This window comes from Ostrea edulis, chromosome 1 (genome assembly GCF_947568905.1).
Source record: "Ostrea edulis chromosome 1, xbOstEdul1.1, whole genome shotgun sequence".
Taxonomy (NCBI): domain Eukaryota; kingdom Metazoa; phylum Mollusca; class Bivalvia; order Ostreida; family Ostreidae; genus Ostrea; species Ostrea edulis.
The window spans coordinates 36,493,564-36,516,596 of NC_079164.1; the positions used below are offsets into that span (position 1 = coordinate 36,493,564).

Consider the following 23,033-nt stretch of genomic DNA (forward strand, 5'->3'; position numbering starts at 1 on the left):
AAAATATGCTATAGTTCCTCATTGACAATATCTTCGTGGTCTTTGGTGATCAGGTCTTCCAACAGTCTGTTGGAATTCCCATGGGCACGAATTTTGCTCCTTTGTTAGCTGACCTGTTTCTATATTCATATGAAGCAGAATTTATTCAAAAACTTCTACGTGAGAAGAAAAAATCTCTTGCTGTGGCCTTCAATTCGACTTTTATATATATCGATAGCTTTCATTCATATGTCGATTTGATATATCCCTGTGAGCTCGAAATAAAGGACACCTCAGAGTCGTCCACTTCTGTTTCATACTTAGATATTTTATTGAAAGTAGACATTAACGGCAAACTGACAACTCAACTGTATGACAAACGGGATGATTTCAGTTTCTCCATCGTCAGCTTCCCATATTTATGTAGTAATATTCCATTATCACCTGCATATGGTGTTTATATATCTCAACTGATTCGATATGCAAGAGCTTGTTCTGCGTATAGTCAGTTTTTAAATCGAGGTAAGCAACTGACAAACAAGTTGATGGTACAGGGATTTCAACAGTCTTGATTGAAGTCAGCATTTCGCAAATTCTATGGTCGTTATAACGATCTAGTTCGTCAATACAACCTCGAATTGGGTCAAATGCTGTCTGATGTGTTTCATACCGATTGTTAAGCCCTTTTTGGCACACTGATTTTGACTGCGGATAACTCCGTTTACCTGATCAGGATATAAAGCTCACGGCGGGTGTGACCGGTCAACAGGGGATGCTTACTCCTCCTAGGCACCTGATCCCATCTCTGGTGTGTCCAGGGGTCCATGTTTGCCCAACTATCTATTTTGTATTGCTTATAGGAGTTATGAGATGGATCACTGTTCGTTATCTTCACCTTGCATTCTCTATATTTTTCTTTGAATAATTCTCCAACAAAACCTCCTCCAACATAGCTAAAAGGTCCCGTTTCTTAAGGTCTAAATCAAATGTCCATATTTGTTTTACAATTAATTTTGACGACAAGTCTTCACTCTCATGCTACATGATATAAATTATGAAGGTTCGGGGAAAGTGTCCGTCCAAATACAATGTATCTAGTCGAACCGAATCTCAGCCGAAATTAATCTATCCCATGCTCCTTCAGAAAATCTCCTTTGGAACTGACTAAAATTTTCTTGATAAATTTCTGGGTAAAAGAGTTTCCCAAAGTTAATGTGGAAAAAATGACATTGGTGTTCTTACAAGGCCTGGATAAAATATCACAAACTTACCATCTTGACTCTGCGGGAATCACATAATTTTCTCCGCTTTATTACAAATATGCCCAGTAAAATTCTGTATCTAAAGTGTTGTCGCTGTGAAACGAAATCAATATTGATAATATCAAGAAAACTCTGCGTACTCTATCACCTTGAAAATTTTGAACGAATCGTTTCCATAACAAGATAATGCATTATGCAATACCAATAAGAATGCATTCGCGTGATCTCTGTCTACTTTGTATTTAAAGAATAATTTTTCTTCCCGTTTCCAGAAGCGGGACAATAGACAGAGGAAAGGTACAGATATTTAAATACACTAAAATGTTGTTCATATCCCCTCTGAAATCTTAAAGCATAATGTTATATATTTGTGTAGGTTGTTTTAATTACTTTACAAAATTTCACGTTTTGTTTCAAGGATATCAATCGTGATGGTTTGAATTTCATGTTATGGGAAAAATAGTTTTTCAAATATCGATTACGACAGCATAGGAATATTTGGTGTTTGTTTAGTGGTGTGTCTGTTTTATGTCCCTTAGAGAACGTTTCACTCATATTAAGACGACACTAGCTGTAGGCGAAATAACACAAATTTAGACCTATGCTTAGCGCTCATACAGGGCCGTATCAGTGAGGGTTTCTTAACGTGCTAACGCCTGTCGAGACACGGGGCCTCCCTTTTTAAGGTCAGATCTGCAAGACCCGTATTTTCACTTCTAATTGCTAAGCATCTGCCGAAGAAGCAAAAACTACCTATATATACGTCTTAGGTACGACGTTGTCATGGCATGAACGGGGCTCGAACTCACGGCCTCCATTTTACGAAGCGAATGTTCTACTACTGAGCTACCGCGACATGCTTGAGATATTTATAGTATACTTATCACGATGGTTTTGATTTCGCGGAAAAATGGGAAATCGTGAACATAGTACTATTAAAACCAGCGTGTTCATTTCTCATACTTCATAGCATAATGTTATATATTAATGCAACAATAAATTATCTTGGATTTGAATCTTAATCAAATATTTATACATTTCTTCTTCAGATGGATAGATTTCTTCTGTGTGTTGTGGGTGTAATTTTGTTACTTTCTCTTAGTTACTCAGGTAAATTTCTTTGGTATTTTCATTCATTTCTCAGAAGAAAATGTCAATTATCTATGTATAATCATATGTATATATGAAAAGTTTATTTTATTAAAACGTATTTATGATCAAACGTACTTTTATCGTTTGATCACTACATTTGTATAGAATTCAGTGCGGTCCTCATTTTTGGAGCAGCTCCATCAAATGCATCAAATGATTTAAATATGCATGTTCTATATTCAACTGTGTCATTATCATCTTTTTATTTCAAAGATGCTACATCGAGTACTAACCCTTCAGCCGCTACATCGAGTACTACCACTGGCGCACCCAAAGGAAATGGAGGGACTGCTGTCACCGGAAATATGATGATCGTTGCTATAGCTATGACTTTGGGAAATCTGATTATGAAGAACTAATACAGAAAATGTGATGACTCTCAATCTTGAATTGTAATACATCGAACCGAGGTCTACCACCAATGGAATAAAATCAAAGAATTATGCTGCAATTTTTAAAAGAATTTATTTTACAATGAAATATCTTGATATGATGAACCCTAATAAATTTAATTCTTCCCTTTGTTCTAGATATGTGGTGTGATTGAAAAGGCTATCGATAATTTATGATTATATAAACTTTTTAATGATATTAATTGGAGTTAGAGTTCGAAATCAAAGGCACCACAAAGTCGTCCACTTCTGCTTCATACTTAGATATTTTATCGAAAGTAGATATTAACGGCAAATTTACAACTAAATTTTATGAAAAACGGGATGATTTCAGCTTCTACATCAACTTCCCATATTTACGTGGCAATATTCCATTATCACCTGCATGTGGTGTTTATATCTCTCAACTGATTCAATACATAAGAGCTTGTTCTGCGTATGGTCGGTTTTTAAATTGAGGCAAGCTACTGACAAACAAGTTGATGGTGCAGGGGTTTCAACAGTCTCGATTGAAGTCAGCTTTAACTGTGCTAGACTATATTGAATCAATGGAGTTTTAAAAGTTAAAAACATCATGGCCAGTAAATAGCAGTAAAGTTTTAGTATATATATATATATATATATATATATATATATATATATATATATATATACTTCGTTACTAGCTTGAAAATACGGATGTATATTTAATTGCTGTTATAAAATTTAGAAATTCATTTCAAAATTAAGGATTATCTCCCTCACGCATAGCTCTTATCCTTGAACGAATTTAACTTCACTTTTTTGGCACACTGTTTTTGCCTATAATAGCTCTAAAACGTCATTGTTATTTCGGATTTCAAACATTTCGGTTGAGCATCACTGAAGAGACATAATTTGTCGAAATGTGCATCTGGTGCATCAAAATTAGTACCGTACAAGTTTTACATATTAAAAAGGTTTATCGATCCAGATCAAAACTTATTTCTTACCCAATAGGATGTTCACAGTGCATAGCATACTTTTGCCTTTTCCAGTAAACAAATTAATACTTTTACTTCATGGAAGCCAAACAGAAAGAGCTGGTGTATTCAAGGACTCATATCTTCAAAACAAAAATTCTGATCAATAGTCTAATCATATACGTACATTTGTGTTCTGCTCAAATGCTGATATATGTGTGTGATTTGTTCATCTTGTCTATAATTTATCTTTATTCACTTGAGTGACTTGACTGTGCCTGTCATTTTCTAGGCTTTAAAATTAATACATACTGGGTATGCATCTGTATAGGTGTATATTTATTTATATAAGTACACATGTACAATGTGTACACTAGTGTTTCATTCATTAGACATGATTTTAAATAATTAATCAATATAGTATTCAACTAAAGGTCAAAATTTAATGTTTTCATAGAAGAATAGTGCTCGAAAAACAATATTCAAGATATAAATTTTATATTTAAAACAATTATTTTGAGGGTCATTTTCTTAATTCACTGTATGGGTCAATATATATCGTAATTGCGCTAAAAACAGTTATATGTTAAATAATTATAAAAATATATCAATTAATGAAATTAATACCTGTCCTGTCATGTTAGTTGAGACAGATCACCAGTTTCAAAGTATTAAATATGGCTTTGTCTAGACCTCTCTCAATCTAATTAAAATTAGACTAGTAGATCCGCTCTTGTACGATACGCCTCAATACAAATATTTGGTACTCTGTGGTTTTCTCTCGGTTCCCTTTCTTCTGTTACACTAGTCTCAAAATCATGTATCTATGAATTTCTTTAAAGTAGACCTATACTCGGTCTACGTCACAATCAAATGTAAATGCGGAACCACGCTTTCGTTTTCCGAAATGTGATATTTTAACGATATCCATTTGATTTTTACATGGCGATACGAGATTAATAGAATCCTTCATTAGTACGAGTGTGGGATAGGGAAATCCCACCGAGGGGACAAGATTCGCAGTCTAGGACGAGGCTGTGCCGAGTCCTAGACGGCAAATCTTGTTCCAGAGGTGGGATTTCCCTATCCCACACAAGTAAATAATGAAGGATTATTTTTCTCACATTTTACCTACAGTTTAGTGCATAGATTTATGAGCTATGAGAAAATTTTAAATTATGAAAATCCTCATTTGAACTTCAATGCAAAAACTAATTAGATAGGCAGAAAGAGCATACCCGAAAATGGTTTACACTGTAAGTGTAAACTAAAAAACCCAAGGTTGTCCATCAGAAAGTATACTACATTAAAATTTAAAGAAAACAATGCAAAATATTTTACTTCACCGTGTAACGTAAATCATAGAAAATATATGACGTCACAATCAAATGACGTCGCAGCAGTGTGAGACAGAAAAATCTCACATGGCTGTCTCGCATGGGTAAAGTCGATCTCACACTGGTGATAATGTGAGAATAATAGAATCCTTCATTAGTACGAGTGTGGGATAGGGAAATTCCACCGAGGGGACAAGATTCGCAGTCTAGGACGAGGCTTTGCCGAGTCCTAGACAGCGAATCTTGTTCCAGAGGTGGAATTTCCCTATCCCACATGAGTAAATGATGAAGGATTATTTTTCTCACATTTTACCTACAGTTTAGTGTATAAATTTAGGAGCTTTGAGAAAATTCTAAATTATCAAAATCTTCATTTGAACTTCGATGCAAAAACTAATTAGATAGGCAGAAAGAGCATACCCGAAAATGGTTTACACTGTAAGTGTAAACTAAAAAACCCAAGATTGTCCGCCAGAAAGCTATATAAATTAAAATTCAAAGATAACAATGCAAAATATTTTTACTTCACTGTGTAACGTAAATCTTCACCGTGTAACGTAAATCATAGAAAATATATGACGTCACAATCAAATGACGCCGCAGCAGTGTGAGACAGAAAAATCTCACATGGCTGTCTCACATGGGTAAAGTCGATCTCACACTGGTGATAATGTGAGAAATGAATATCCGATATCAAATTCCTTCCTGTGTGTTCTTATCTTCTTATCAGTCAAATCTTAAGTTGAGATTTTGTGGGTTTTTTTTATAGGGGGAAATAGAGATGATTATAGCTTTACAAAAAAAATCTATTGGAGAACAAACAACAATTTGGTGGATGAGGGTGTGTCAATTACATTGCACATGTTCATGAGGCATTCAGTGTACATTGACTATTTGCGGGGCTTCAGAAAGTGGTGGTGGTGGGGGGTGGGGGGGGGGCAGATGGGAAAGGGAAAGGTGAGACCAATCCAGATGTCTACGAGCATCATGATAATATTTCTTTTGTGAGGATCCGGGTTAGAATAGGTTCCAAATTTTCATCAACAAATATACATGGTACGCTCGTGTAAAAATGAAAAGTTCACATTTTGCTGCTCCAGTGACCACATATATCGTAGTTGTGTTCGCTGAGCAGGCATTACAATGTTACAGATATTGACACAAGCTTCAAAGATCAGCTGCATTTTTTCCTCATCCTCTCTTCCTTTTCAAAATTATTGTGGCGGCATCTATTAGTTCCTTATTGAGATTACATCTACTTAGACAGGCGTAAGTGATTTCATGACCTGTAGAGATTCATATAAAACTTTGTCTCAGGATATAAGATATATCACACATTACACGTATACATTAATCATGTAGGCAAAATCATCAAAATTTTGTTTGTTACTTTCGATTTACATTGTGCAAAGCCTTCTCTAGAATTTTTTTTCAGATGAAATGTAAAATTTAATCGTAAACCACATGTATATTATAATAGTTATAGTTTAGCATAGATCAAATCATCGTCGGTTACCCACGGGTGCTTCTATTCGATTCTCTCCATCATCATCAACAGGGGATGCTTACTCCTCCTAGGCACCTGATCCCACCTCTGGTGTGTCCAGGGGTCCGTGTTTTCCCAACTATCTATTTTGTATTGCTTGTAGGAATTATGAGATTGATCACTGTTCGTTATCTTCACCTTGCATGAGTATGAGGGAGCGTGAGTGGTCTCAAAACCGTGGTTTGCGACGATGAGTTCAAATTATTATCCAAGGTTGTAAATATGCTCAAACTTCACCTGTCTTCACATGACTTACGAAAATATGATAAGGTATAATTTTTCAAGGTTTTAAGGGGGTGTACTTGTTGTTGATCTGATGGCTTTTAAAATAACACGTCAACGTATGATTTTCTTACTCAAATCCTTATTCTAAGAGAATAATCTGTAAATCAATTAATCAAGGTTTAGTCCATAAAAATTAGGGAAAAGACCAATTATATTGACGTCAAATGGTATTTCCTTAACATGTTTGGGCTCACAAAGTATACGTTATAAAAATTATTATTCCAATTTATTAGAATAAATGATTACATACCATTAAGTAAAGGGGGTATACTCTATGTTGCTTATTATAGCCCATTTGTTTGGGAAAATAATAATTATTAAGAAAAATAAAGAAGGCGGAGTGCATTTTCCTTAACGTTGATGGGGTGCTTACTTTTGAGAAGCAATAACAATGAAAATAGCATGTCAACATATATATTTTTCAATGTCTATCTATTACTGGATTGTATATTTATCTTGTAAAGGCAATTTTTTCATGAATTGGGTCTATTTAAGGTCGACTATAGATCTGCCTTAAACGACAATATGAGCGTGGGATTTTACAATAATGTCGAAAATGAAGTTAAATGAAGTGTGTGTGTGTGTGTGTGTGTGTGTGTGTGTGTGTGTGATGGCCTGAAATAGCTGGGATGACACCTTCACATGCAGACATTTTAAAAATTTAACGGTATTTCAACCATAGGAACATCGACAGTTTTCAACTTTTGTGTTTGAAATCTCCCGGTTTGTCACTTTCGTTATCAATGTAAACACGGAAATCCCCGTGTCTACCCATTGGGTAGCGAGTTCAATGCTCATTATTTTACATGTACTATATTTCGTAAAACATATTGCTTAATTGTTATCAGAACGCAACACCGAAACCCCCAATATACATATTAAAGATAAAACACATACACATTTATATAACAGCAATTTATTTTCCTCGCTTGGAATATGTACTTCGTAAAAAATATAGCTTTCTTCTGCGGACGTAGTTATGCACATGTCTAGAAATTATCGTGAAACAGTCTATACCGGAAAGAACTTAATGCATTCACGTGATCTCTGCGTTCTTTGTATATAAGGAATAATTTCTCTTCCAGTTTCCAGAAACAGGGAAATAGTCAGTAGAGAGGTACAGAAATTTAGATATATCGAAATTTTGTTATTTTTTTCTCTCTAAAACCTTAAAGCATAATGTTATATATTTCTATAAGTTGTTTTAGATACACGGTGCTAATATTTCATGATTTGCTACAAAAGTAGTTATCGCAATAGTTTTGATTTCATGTTAAGAGAAAATCTACTTTTTAAATGTCGATTACGAAAGCATTAAGATATTTGTTGTTTGTTTAACCACCGTGTTGATTTCTCAGTCTACTTCAGAAGCATAAAGTTATATATCAGTCACTACGATGATAAAGAATCTTCGATTTGAATTTTAATAAAAGATTTATATATTTCTCCTTCAGATGGATAAATTTCTAAAGTGTGTTGTGGGTGTAATTTTGCTACTTTCCCTTTGTTACTCAGGTAAATTTCGTGGGCATTTTCATTTATTTTCCTAGATGAAAATGTCAATTATCTGTGTTCATATCTGAAAAGCTTATTTTATTTAAAAGTATTTATGATCAAAAGTACTTTTATCGTTTTATCAATACATCTGTAAAATATTCATTGCTGTTCTCATTTTTCTTTGCACAGCTCCACATTAATGCATCAAAAATGACAAATGATTGATATATTCAACAGTATCATCTTCACATTTTTATTTAGAAGTCACTTCATTGAATACTACCAGTGTAGCATCAGGCGGAAATGGAGGAACTGCTGTCACTGGAAGTATGGTGATCGTTGCCATAGTTATGACTTTGGGAAATCTGATTATAAACTACTAATACAGAAACTTTAATGACTGCGCTATTCCGATACTCTAACACATCGAAACAATGACTAACACCGATGGAATAAAATCAAAGAAACATGACCACTGTTACAATCTTTAGAAGATGTTTTCTTGAACCTTAATAAATTGGATTTCTCTTAAATTGACCTTATTCTTTACTTTGTTCTCTCGTATCAAAATATGTGTGTGATTTGATAAAGCCTATCGAGAACTGATGGGTACTGACATTTTTGTTTGATATTAATCGGGGCTAGTCAGATACCCGTATACATTGTCAGACAATAATATATATACATTTTGTAATTGTGAAGCAGAAACAAGCAGTCATATCTTCTATGACTGTGTATACGTCTAATTGTTTTGGAATGATGATGTGAAATGGTTCAATGCAAATGAAAATGATTATAAAATATGAATTTAAGAAGAATTGTCTTACTTGGTAATACAGAAGGAAACTGTTTAGAAAATTTTCTTTTATTGGTTGCAACAAAGTTTATATAATCCAGGCATCAAGCCCAAACACTGAAATCACTATGTCTTAGGCCAAACTCTGAGGCAGTATTACAGAAACCTTTTAAATTGTGTGAGTTAGGTGATTTCGTGTGTCAACAATTAATTTAGTTAGTTTTCAAATCATTTCCATTTTGTGGTCATATTCTTATTGGTGTTAATTGTAATCTGTTAAAAGGCAGCCTTTCACAAATTCTTATCCATACTGCACGTTAAAAGCCTCTTAAAAACAGGCGTACTGCGGAAACCTGGAACAGATGATATTGGGGAGTGTCGTTTACATAAGGAAATAAAATAGTTGATGGGCACTATTTTGATTTTCAGAGTAAAAATATTTTAGTACAGAACTTATCAACCGGATACCAGTTAGTCGGTGATTTATATTTGCTCGGAACTAGCTATTTAAAATAGACGTTATTATATGTATGTTGGAAGAATCACTTTAACGATTGAATTTTAAGAATTTTAGAATAAACAATGTAGAAGAAATTTGCCAATGATCTCATATATTTGTAACTGTTAAAAATATATATGTAAAAGGGTACAATATATGTACATGTATATGAATGTATACAAAAGAAACTTAATGTCATTGAAATCACATTCAATGTTTAGTCCTCATTTAAAACTTACACGCATTTGACGTTCAATTGTTAGATCAAGGAATAACGTTATTTTGAAGCTTTCTTGGCGTTACAATTGTGCGCAACGTCTTTAATGTTCCTAATAGTTAGACAAAATAATCTAATTGATAGTGCAGTTATAATTTTAAATGAACTATCGGATCGAAATACTAGAATTATGTTGATTTACTTTTAATAATGAGTAGACTAGTCATTATTGTTTTATCTATTTAATTTATTTTTCTATCTATTTAATGGATGATAGGTGAAGATAATAAACAGTGATCAATCTTTTATTTGATTTATTTTGGGAATGTTCATTTCTATTTTCTGCATTGTTCTTTCTTATCAAAGGTACCAAGTTCTTGTCAACTGACTAGTACGATGTATATGCATAAATGCCCCCCTCCTGTCAATCTGTTTCAGTCTTGCGTACCTGGCGCGAGGTTTTAAATTTTATCTGTTGTCATACATGTTCATAGAAATGTAAATTTTATTTGATTTCGGTCTTTGAGAAGAGGTTGATTTTCCCCCTTGAATGTGCCCTGAAATATACAAATTATGCCTGTATTTTAACAACACTCAGATTAAATGTTTGAATATAACGAAACAGTGGCACACATTTTCAGTTTCCATTAATTTGATAGAGAGGCGAAGATAACGAACAGTGATCAATCCCAGAACTCCAATAAGCAATACAAAATAGAGAGTTGGGCAAACACGGAACCCTGAATATACATGTACCAGAGGTGGGATTAGGTGCCTAGGAGGAGTAAGGATTTAACTGTCAACCAGTCCCACCCGCCGTGAGCCCTATATCTTGATCAGGTAAACGGAGTTATCCGTAGTTAAAATCAGTGTGCCAAGAACGTATGAAACTCGCCAGAAGCATTCGACCCAATCATATGTTGTATTGGCAAACTAGATCGTTATAACGACATTAGAATTTGCGATATACTGTCTTTAAACGAGATTGTTGAAACCTCTGCACCATTAACTTGTTTGTCAGTAGCCTGCCTCGATTTAAAAAAACTGATCATATGCAGAACAAGCTCTTGCGTATCGAATCAGTTGGGAAATTTAAACACCATATGCAGGTGATAATGAATTATTACTATATAGATATAGGAAGTTGACTATGGAGAAGCTGTAATCACCCCGTTTGTCATAAAGTTGAGTTGTTAGTTTGCCGTTAATATCTATTTTCAATAAAATATCTTAAGTATGAAGCAGAAGTGGACGACTCTGTGGTGTCTTTTAGTTCACAGAGATATATCGAATCGACATATGAATGAAAAATGATCATTGTTAATAAATAAAACGTCGTGGATATATCTAAATGTCGAATTGAAGGCCACAGCAAAAGATTTTTTCTTCTCGAGTAGAAGTTTTTGAATAAATTCTGCTACATAAGAATTTCAAAACAGGTCAGCTAACAAAGGAGCACAATTAGTGTCCATGGGAATTCCAACAGACTGTTGGAAGACCTGATCACCAAAGACTAAGAAAATATTGTCAATGAGGAACTCCAGCATATATTTCAACTTCAGAGTACTTGTGCATGGAATCAGACTGGTGTTTAACAAAGCAATATTTGGGATGACTGATCACTAGATATAAATAATTCCTTTTTCCATTTTTGTTGAAAAAGCAACTGTCTATGATGTCATAAAGGTCTTTAGAATTTTTTAGAATCCACATTTGATTGACACCACTTCAGGCATATGTAGTGGTTAAGAACACTTGAAGTGTCTCCTTCACAGCTGTTAATATTTCCGTGAGGAAAAAGGGGCTTGGTGGAACATTTACTGAGTCCAGCAATGTGTCTTTCTTTGTACAGTGTAAGGGTCTTTTATGAAGTTTAAGTATCCAGTATAGATACAGTAGCTCATATTCATCTGAACCACTGACTGGGGTATTAAATGTGTCTAAAACTGAAGCATGGTTTTGAAGAATTTCATCGTTTGAAAGGGCAGTTGGAGCATAAGTATGATTACCAAAAGCAGAATTAATGCCAAGTTCGTTCAAAATACAGTTGTAATAATGAACCTTACAAGCTAAGATAATGTTGTTACATGTACAAGCTTTGTTAACAGGAACCAAAACAGATTCCTCTATCAACCTATCTTATTCTTTCATCACTTCTAGTTTACTAAACACAGAAGGATAGATGGTACTTGCTTTTGTTTTGATGTGTTTATTGCGGGATTTTGATATCATCTTATACTTTTAATCTAAGTTATTCCTTTTCATATCGTCTGGCATAATCTTCGACAGAATCCATAATAGAGATGAAGTTCTTCTACCAATTGAAAGACCGAGTTTCTCTGTATTTACGACCTTTTAAAATAAGTGATTTGAGGTCCTCATTTTCAACTATATCAACATCACCAGTAATGACATGCCCAGCTGGACTATAGTTGAAAGAAGATTAAGAACAAGAACACGTAGGTGGATTAAGCGTGAGATCGTCTATATCTAGGCACTGCTAAGTTTTTTTTAATATAATTAAAAAGTTTGGATGCAATAGTAGAATTCAATTATCATGCAAGTCGAATATATAATCAACATTGCATAACGATACAATTTTTGCATCTTTTTTGTTTTATTTCCGAAGTTAATTAGAATATTCATTGTTTATTAAGTCATTGCGTTAATAAGTAAAAATTAGTTTGACTTGTTTGATTATTTGTTTTTGTATGATTATTGAAATAGAGCAATTTGCCATATCGGACATGAATAATCATATTAAAATAGACCATTACCATTTTATATATAGTATTGAAAACATCATTAGTACATACTGTATATTGATTATTGAAATTATTTCTTGTTTAAACCACCCCTGGAAGGACCAAATACTGCCGAAAAAATCAAAGCGTGTACGCCATGCCTACCGTTACGTGCGGACCGTTCACAAAACGTGCAGGCCACTCCTACTGTCCCATGCAAATCGTGCAAACTGTTCACAAAATGGGTCTTCGTTCAGTGCAAACCGTTCAACGCTCTGTGTAGGAATAGTTTCGTGTCGTTCCACACTAGAAAGGGGATATGGTTCCTAGGAGGAGTAAAGAACCCCTGTTGACCGGTCACACACGCCGTGAAATGTGTATTAATTCAGTTTTTGTTGTGAATTTCAAACAATCCTGCAGTTTTTTGTGATATTTGCTACGTATTTTGTTGTCTTCTTTTACAAGTAAATATGACAAACAGGGAGGAAGAAACACCTGTTACATAAGGAGGTTCAGAGGAACAAGTTGTATCAAGAAGTGATATAAATGGGTAAATAGGACATTTTTTCCCGAAAACTTGTACACCTAACTTAAGTGGTCTACAGACCACAGGAAAAAACTTGGTACAGGTAAGTTCATGAAAATGAATCAGCTCATACTGGTTCCATGATAGGTTCTCTAGGAAATTATTTTATTGAAAGTGCAGAATTGATTCCCAAACTACAACCATTTTCTGATGGTGAACCTCCTCAAAAAGGAGTTATTCGGAGTGACGATTCCATATCAAATGTATACAAAATGATCCTGTGGTAAGTACAAACCATATACTGCAAGCAATTGGGAGATCATTGTGAGGTACTGCAATAAAGATGTTGTTACGACCATTTCGTTAATTAGTGCTCTCTCTGGAGTTGTGATGTGATGTCATCATTTTTGGGGCACAATATTTTTATGTGTAGAGCCCGTGATTCTATTCTGGCAGGACGCGGCAAGTGCCATACCTGCATTACCAGTTTTCCCAGTGAAATTTTTACTAGTTAACTTACCAGTCAGCTTTGTACTGATAATTATGTTCACTGGAGGAAACTTCTGAATTGGTGAGTGTATTATTGTTTTTATTTAGGTATAAACTGTGCATTTATGTATCTCGGTAAATTTTGCATACTTAGTAATTTCAGTATAAAGTAATTGCTTTTAGTATTTGTGCAATTATATTCAAGTTCATTACTTATAATGCAATTAGGAAGTCAGGTAATATGTGATATCGCTGGATACGTGCACATTTATCATGTACGGAAGATAACTCCATTTTCACCATGTTTTCCATTCTTGATCTGTAATAATCTAGAGTTATGCCTCTTTTGTTTACATTATGTCGGCAATTTTTCTTATCCATACTGCAGTGTCTGTTATTTTCTAGTACATGTAATACATTATAATTGATTTGCTAGGATGTGTTATCATGTGTGATTTAATCTGAAATATCTTGTATTTATCGTATATTTTCTTTGTATTTTTTGTAGTAAATCGTCGTTAAACGCATTTACAAGTTGTTACCTACTTCATTTCCTACTTGGCCAGTACAGATGTTAATTTCATTGGGTGAGAAAACTACCTTAATTGAAATACTGAATAAACTGAATGCTTTATTTTCGGGTATTTCAATAAATGGACTGATCATGCAAGAATTTTGTAATTCTTTTCAACATCTCAGTGAAAATGTTAGCTCGTTTGGTTACAGAATTTAATCGGTGTTGCAGACAGCAACTGACTGTAATCATTTGCGTAAAGAAGCAAAAAACATTCTCTTACGTCATAAATGTTGGACATCATTGCACTGTGAAAAACTGAAATCACAAAACTAGACATAGATATGTTACTGTAGATAATTATGATTAGATATACTTAGGGAAATTCGACAGATCGAGAAGGAGATCGGTATAAGCAGTACCAACAATAAAGACATCGGAGAGAGTAAATTTAGTTCTTTACGTTTTACAATTCGTAATTTTTCGTTCCTTTCCGTAAATACATTTCGCGGGCTTCTTAGCCCATGCACGAGCACTTTCGCGCTCAGTAGATATACTAGCCCTGGTCAGTTTTCGGGCAGTTCGAAGTTCGTTACAAGTAACAAAGGAAGTCCTTGTATTGCTGTGCCTTAGCCTTCCCTCCCACCCAACCCATTGTCATTTCGAATTATGCACGACTTTTCAGGGTTTTTTTTTATTTGATGTTTGCTCATTAAAAGCGATCTTGTAACGAACGCAACCAACCTATCAACCTTTTTGTGTTTTATTGCCAAATAGTCAAGAATTTTTTTAAATTTTCGGACGAGGGCACTGAGGGAGAGAGTAAAGCAACAGGAGCGGGTGTACCCGAGGAGAAGAAAGCATAACGCGTAAATCACGTCATAACATATGTAGCAGGGTTGGTGTAATATTGCCATCTTCGCTATCTAAGGGTGACAATCTTCTATGTTTCTCTTTTCACCCTTGGTGGATTTAGTAGCCTTCAAAAGACCACGCCCTGTAATTCCATGGCATGCATCAAAATCGTGTTTAACAAATAGTGTGTAAATAGTATCGTTGACCTCCAAGGTTGAAATGGAACCATTCAAATTCATTTCAAAACTAAGGATATCTCCCTCTTGCATAGCTCTGATCCTTGGACGAATTTGGCTTCCGGTTTTGTTTTGTTTTTTGGCACTCTAGCTAGTTTCCTTTTAGCTCTTACAAGTTTTTTGTCATTTTGAATTTCCAAAATTTCGGCTTGAGCATCACTGAAGATACATTATTTGTCGAAATTCGCATCTGGTGCATCAAAATTGGTACCGTATAAGTTTTACATTGTAAGACAGAGAGACAGAATAGAAGCTCTGTCTCTCTTTCGTATTTTCTTGGTAAAATGCCGTGACTTAAACTGCATGATAATTCAGTCATAGGGGCAAATTGTTCAGGTCATCCGTCATCTACTTGGGAAATGTCGTTAGAGAGAATGGAATATCCGCTATCTATATCAGTGACCACCACATGTATTCCAGCCGCGGAAACTTTATCTGCAACATTTACACATTTCCAGTTAATGCTATTGCAGCAACCACAGAGATGGTCAACATTGATTGGAGAAAGGAGCAGACACAAGATCAGACCTCGGAAAAGGTAATAGAGATTTTGGAAAGAAAAGGAATGGCAGTAAAAAGGAACGACTTTGGTGCAGAAATGTCTTAGGGAACAGAGAAAAAAACTGCTGATCTTTATCGACTCTTAATCGACGGTCGGTTCTGAATAGAGAGAAGGCATTACGATTATGTCTGCCGGATCATTTCATTGTACTTTGAAACTTGGTTGATGATCGATTGATTGTATCTTGTTTAACATCCCTCTCGAGAGAATTTTTCACTGATATGTAGACGTCACAAGGGCTTCAAATTTAGGCATATGCTCGGCGCTTATGGCCATTAAACAGTGAGAGTTCTTTAGCGTGCCACACCTACCGTGACACGGGACACCCGTTTTACCCGTGACATTCACACCTGATACCGAGGGTTGGCGATGGAACTGTCACTACCTGTTTTAGTCCGAAATATCTGTCGTTTTCTTGGCATTTTTAATGATTTTGATATTTACGCAGCCGGGATTCGAACCCCGACCTTCCGTATGCGAAACGAACTCTGTAAACCACCGCGGTGGCAAAACAAAAACAGATTGGAAATCTGCTTCATACTTTAAGATATTATATTGAACAGAAATATTATCGGTAAACTAACAACTCAACTTTATGACACACAAGATAACTTCATCTTCCCCATTGTCAACTTCCCGTATATAAATATGTATGTAGCAATATTTCATTATTACCTGAATATGGTGCTTATGAATGTATCTCAATTGATTTGTTACGCACGAGCTTGTTCTGTGCATGATCAGCTTTTAAATTGAGGCAGGCTACGAACAAACAAGTTGGTGTTACTTGGGTTTCAACAGCCTCATTTAAAGTAAGCAATTCACACATTCTATGGTCGTTATAACGATCTAATTTACCAATACAACCGGTCATTGGGTCAAATGCTGTCTGATGTGTTTCATCAGGCCGACAGATCATAAAACGAACCCAAATCGTTAAGTACCGCGGTATCATAGGACACCGGCATGTATCTGGCGAAAGTCCGACGAAGTTGACAACCCCCATCTTGTGTGCCATCGAAGAGCAAACTGTTATGATATGGGAATGCATTTGCTACGAAGGTGTTGGGACATTGACCAGTGTTAACGGTAATATCAACTCTCAAAAATATATTCAACATTTTAGAAAACAATTTATTGCCCGTTATTGTTAGACATAATCCACATTGAAATTATGTTTTTCAAGATGGCAATACCCCCGTCCATAGATCACGATTACTCAGCACCCGGTACCTACATGTATATGGAAGAAAAATATGTAAACACTACATCATGGCCAGCTCAGTCTCCCGATATCAATACTATTGAAAAGATTTGGTTGCGACTTAAAAGACACTTGCAGTCCATCGAAAACTCCATCAATTCAAGAGATCAGGTGATCACAGAAGTTACAGGTCTTTCGCAAAACCTACCGGTGAATTATATCCGTCAGTTATATGCTACAATTTCAACACGGCTACAAGAAGTTATTAGAATGAATCTCACTAAATATTAAGGTAAGACAAACAATATTATTAAACATCAGGAGAGTAGTTTATATTGAGTAGTTAATGTAAACAAACCGCCGTAACTTTGACGTCAGCGACGAATACTTATGCCCAGTGACTTGTGAATGGTTTGTTTACAGGAAGACATTTATTATATATATTAAAACGTCGAGTGTGTCTGAGTTCAGTGTACAATTCTGTAGCGGTTTTCTCTGCAAAATGAGGTCGATCTCCTGAAACAGGCCTCGTCTTGTTGATTCTGGTACATGGGCCCTAGTTGTCTTCTGGATCCCGGACTGACTTGACTTATTCCTCTTGGCCCCTGAGGGGGCATAGGGCCTCAACAATAGTTTTCCATCTGTCTCGGTCATGTGCAGCTTGTTTGGTTTCTCCCCATGACATCTGGATCGACTTGAGCTCTGTGTTTAAAGTTCTTCGCCATGTTGTTACTGGGCGCCCCCTTTTTCTTTTTCCTTGTGGATTCCATTCTAATGCATGTTTTGTGATGTTATTCTGTGGTCGTCTGAGGATATAACCAATCCAACGCCATTTTCTTCTTTTGATGGTATCAATTAATGGAGTTTGGCTTGTTCTTCTCCATAATTCCTGGTTTGATATTTTCTCAGGCCATCTAATTTTCAATATCTGTCTGAGGCATTTGTTTATAAAAACTTGGAGGTCATCCTCTGTTTTTTTTAGTTTGTTTCCATGTCTCAGATCTGTAAAGAAGAACAGATTTTACATTGGGTTCGAATATTCTGATTTTCGTTTTGAGGCTGATGTTATTGCTCTTCCAGATTGGTCTCAAGGTAACAAAGGCATGTCTTGCCTTCCCAATTCTACTTCTGATGTCTTCATCTGCTCCTCCAGTTTTGCTGACTATGCTTCCCAGATACGTGAAGCTATCAACATCTTGGATGCTGTTGCCTTCCAACATCACAGGCGAGTCATGTTGTGCATTGATTCTTAGGCACTTGGTCTTTTTGATGTTTAATTCAAGCCCTGTTGACCTTTCAACTGTTTGGAGTGACTCTGTTTTCAGTTGGATATGCTGGAACAGATGTGATAATAAGCTAACGTCATCTGCGAAGTCCAGATCTTCTAGTTTGGAGGATAGTGTCCATTGAATACCTCTGGGTGGTGTCATGCTTGTTTTCATTATCCAGTCAATGACAAGAGAGAAGATCAGAGGGGATAATAGACATCCTTGACGTACCCCTGTGCCCACGTTGAACAATGGTGACAGTGATGAATTAAATTGTGAATGACTTGGCATTTGGTGTTGTTATAGAGTCCTTGTATTATTCTAACAATTTTTTCTGGGATACCATAATGTCTCAGAACTTTCCATATTGTTATGCGGTCAAGCATGTCGAAGGCTTTTTTGAAGTCGACAAAGTTGATATAGAGTGGTGATTGTCATTCGAGAGATTGTTCTATGATGAGACGCAATGTGGCTATTTGGTCTGTACATGAGCGTCCACACCTGAATCCTGCTTGTTCATCTCTGAGGCATCTATCGATGGCTTCTTTGATTCTTTCAAGAATTATGTGTGTCAAGACTTTGCTAGGTAGTGAGAGTAGTTGTATACCTCTCCAGTTTTGACAATCACTAAGGTCTCCATTCTTTGGCAATTTTACTATGAACCCTGTTCTCCAGTCCTCTGGTATTTCCTCAGATGTCCAGATAGTATTTAACAGATCGTGGAGTATATTTGCTGTTGTTTCAGGGCTTGCTTTCAGTACTTCTGGTGGACTATGGTCTGGTCCTGGAGCTTTACCGTTTTTGATTTTTCGAATTGCCTTGATCATTTCATCTTTAGAGATGGCGAATGCTTCAATATCAAGAACATCACCTGGAGGAATGTCAGGGCTATTGGCAATCTCATCTCCATTTAGAAGGCTGCTGAAGTAATCTTTCCATCTTTCTAGTTATTTTTCCAGTTTCGTTATGGCGTTTCCACCTCTGTCTCTTATTGGTCTTGATGTATTGGTCTTTCTGCCTGCCAGCTGTCTTGTAATGTTATAAACAGTTTTAGTGTCATTTCTAATCATGGCATTTTCAGCTTCAGTAGCTAGTTGGTTAATATATTTCCTTTTGTCAAGCTTCGCATTTCTTTTAACTTCTTTCTGTAGATCTGAGTATTCTTTTGGAAGCTTCTCTTTCTGGGGTCTAGTTTTTGCTTGTTCAAATTGGATTTTAGTTTTTCTTCTTTTCTCGATGGCATCGATTGTTTCATTTGACAACCAGGTCTTGTATTGTCTCTTGTTGTCTGGATCCCGGACGAATCCCAAAATCCAGCTAGCAAGCGAGCGAGCGAGCGAGCGAGAGAGAGAGAGAGAGAGAGAGAGAGAGAGAGAGAGAGAGAGAGAGAGAGAGAGTCTAGTTTCAGCAGATCCAAACATTACTTGGTACGCATACAGGTATACAAACCCAGGAAAACTCTCCCGGGGACAATAAACATGAACGCCTGATCGAGATATAGGGCTCAAGGCGGGTGTGACCGGTCGACAGAATATGTTTACTTCTCCTAGGCACCTGATCCCACCTCTGGTATATCCAGCGGTCCGTGTTTGCCCAACTCTCTATTTTTTTTTTATTCCTTAAAGGAATTATAAGATTGATCGCTGTTCGTTATCTTCACTTTCATAAGAGTTGGTGGGGCGTTCATTGACCTCACCTAAACTAGGCCTATACTTGTGTCTGATTTACTAGTTCAGGACTGGGTTTCGTGTAGAATCAATATTTATCACCAAAATCCTGGCCTGGAGGCTATCAGACTTTTTGGAGCACGTTTTCATACTCAAACTCTGTGCTCTAAATCGTACTCATACTTAAAATTTAATGTAATAAAACTTTTATAAAGTCATTCGGAGTACATGCTCAGAGTTGTACTCAAAAGAAATATGGCTGAGTTTGAGTACGAGTACGGTAAAAGGTTTATAATCCCCAGGCCAGACCTGCATTCAACATGGCTCCACAGCAGGGGGCATAATTGGGACGAGAAAAATACGATAGTACATGTTCACGAACGATGTGCCCATAAGTACTCGAATATAGCGAACACGGATATAGCGAAATTACGGCTATCGCGAGGTGAAATAGACTTCCCCGGGAAATTCTTTATCTATTCTATATAACAATCTCGGTCTATAACGAACACGGATATAGCGAATTTACGGATATAACGAAGTAAATTCGAATTCCTATCCCCCTTGAATTAAAAATGAATGTATAAATCACCTTTTATAACGAATTTGCTTTTTATTTGTTTTTGTTTGTTTTTTTTGGTTTTTTTTTTGTTTTTTCATTTTAAACTTGTTGTGATTTTTACCAATCGCTTTCCATTGCCATAAAGGATAAACACTTATTACGAAATTTTTCGAAAATATACAGACTTAATTTCTCTTAGAGACTATACAAATGCAAGTATATCGATTGTTGCTTTCTTATACAACTGATATACACGTAGAACAAATCAGTTTTATAGCGAATTCGTTATATTTGAATTATGAATTCGCTATAAATGTATAGCGAATTATCCTTATAGCGAATTTTTATAGAGTGTCCGCAGAAATTCGCTATATCAGAGTCTTTCTGTATCTCCATTATTTTTTTTAAAGAGTGTGTCTTACCGAAAGCCCTCGCGCAAATTTTAATCAAAACAATCTGCATACTGTTTGCATGATATAAACATTGTAAGAATAAATCCCTTTTAGTGACTGAAATGGATAGACTTAATTACAAAAGGTTATGACTGGACTGAACATCCACGGGAACAAAAATGTCAATATACCGTTTAAGAGAGTGTGGGGCGTTTCGCCCTATGACGATTCGCCCCAAAAGACATTTTGTCCCAAAGACATTTCGCCTCCAGACTTCACCTTTGAACAGTTTCGCCCAAATATTTTATGTCTTTGTGTTACGAGTGATTATGTTTCATACATTGTTTGCTTTCTTTATTTTGTAGATTATTAGTGTTTTATACATTGTTGTACAAAGTTTGCTTTCGTTATTTTGTAGATTATTAGTGTTTTATACATTGTCTGTTGCACAAAGTTTGCTTTCTTTATCTTGCAGATTATTAGTGTTTCATACATTGCCTGTTGTACGAAACGAAAGCAAACTTTGTACAACAGGCAATGTATGAAACACTAATAACCTACAAAATAAAGAAAACAAACTTTGTACAACAGACAATGTATGAAACACTAATAATCTACAAAATAAAGAAACCAAACTTTGTACAACAGGCAATGTATGAAACACTAATAATCTACAAAATAAAGAAAGCAGATTTGGTTTAATAGTCAACTAACTGATTTGAAGCGAACAACAGTGTCTTACGAGTGCACATTAATTGCTAGAACCAGTCGAAGCTGAAAGTAAATTTCCAGACATGCATTATGAAGGACTGTTTCGAGATTCGGTGAAGGCGTCAGTCCAAATATTCAGCCGAGCCGAATCTCAACCGAGATTATAATTATTTAAAGTAAAACTAAATATGGCGTGTAAAACGTTGCACTATTATACTAATCTTGTTATTCATATTCGAAAACTTGTAATTTATATTCTAAAGCATATCATTCATATTCGAAAAGTTGTTATTCATATTCGATAATTTTATCATTCATATTCAAAAACATGTTATTCTTATTCAAAACGTGTTATTCATATTCGAAAACATGTCATTCTTATTCAATAAATTGTTATTCATATTCTAAACTTTTCATTCATATTCAAAAACATGTGATTCATATTCGATAATCTTATCATTCATATTCAAAAACATGTGATTCATATTCGATAATTTTATCATTCATATTCAAAAACATGTTATTCTTATTCAAAACGTGTTATTCATATTCGAAAACATGTCATTCTTATTCAATAAATTGTTATTCATATTCTAAACTTTTCATTCATATTCAAAAACATGTGATTCATATTCGATAATCTTATCATTCATATTCAAAAACATGTGATTCATATTCGATAATCTTATCATTCACATTCAAAGACATGTGATTCATATTCGATAATCTTATCATTCATATTCGATAATCATGTCATTTATATTCGATAATTATGTTATTTATATTCGACAATCATGTCATTCTTATTCAGGGCCGTAAATTACATGGAGGCGGAGGAGGCAGCTGCCTCCTCCAACTTTTGAGCCAAAAAAAAATTAAAATTTAAAGTTCATTAGAATTTATGTTGTTTCCAATAACTAAGAACATGATACCTCCCTTAAAAAGCATTCCAAATCTTTCTTTTAGAATGAGTTAGTCAAGTAACATCTTAGAAGGCCCTAGAATCAAGGATTTTGCACGAAACGTGTTCAGTGTGCACAAAATGTGCTCAGCGTCTGGGGGCCTGGGCGGCCCCCAGACCCCCGCCTAATTTCCTGCCTCCTCCAAATTGAAGTTTAATTTACGGCCCTGTTATTCAATGGTCATGTCATTCTTATTCGATAATTTTTTAATTCTTATTCAATATAATTTGCATTGTGGGTAATATTATCAGTTTGTAAAGTCTCTGCTCATTGGGTACATGTATGTGAAAACGAAAGTAGATTATGATGTTACCATATCTGGTGGTAAGTGTACATTCTTTATGTTAGTCAGTGTAATACGATGAACATTTACTAAAAGTTTATCAATCAATAGACATTCATTACCTATGAATGTGTTGCGTACACGTGGTCCAGATA

At 35.3% G+C, this 23,033-nt stretch overlaps 1 protein-coding gene and 2 long non-coding RNA genes across 3 annotated transcripts in view; all 3 read left to right on the forward strand.

Moving 5' to 3' along the window:
• Positions 1 to 1,426: 1,426 nt before the first annotated feature.
• LOC125657976 (uncharacterized) lies at positions 1,427 to 2,917 on the forward strand. The gene is made up of 3 exons (XR_007363543.2): positions 1,427 to 1,538; positions 2,291 to 2,351; positions 2,607 to 2,917. It is a non-coding gene; the product is annotated as an uncharacterized LOC125657976 (long non-coding RNA).
• Positions 2,918 to 7,816: 4,899 nt separating this feature from the next.
• Positions 7,817 to 8,924, forward strand: LOC125668760 (uncharacterized). The gene is made up of 3 exons (XR_007367779.2): positions 7,817 to 8,011; positions 8,349 to 8,409; positions 8,653 to 8,924. It is a non-coding gene; the product is annotated as an uncharacterized LOC125668760 (long non-coding RNA).
• A 13,935-nt stretch (positions 8,925 to 22,859) lies between these two features.
• The window catches only part of LOC125657928 (uncharacterized), a 16,522-nt gene continuing 16,348 nt past the window's right edge, over positions 22,860 to 23,033 (forward strand). Inside the window, exon 1 of the mRNA XM_048888861.2 lies at positions 22,860 to 22,919. Coding sequence (XP_048744818.2) covers positions 22,874 to 22,919 — 46 coding nt within the window. The 5' untranslated portion in view covers positions 22,860 to 22,873. The remainder of the gene's footprint in view (positions 22,920 to 23,033) is intronic.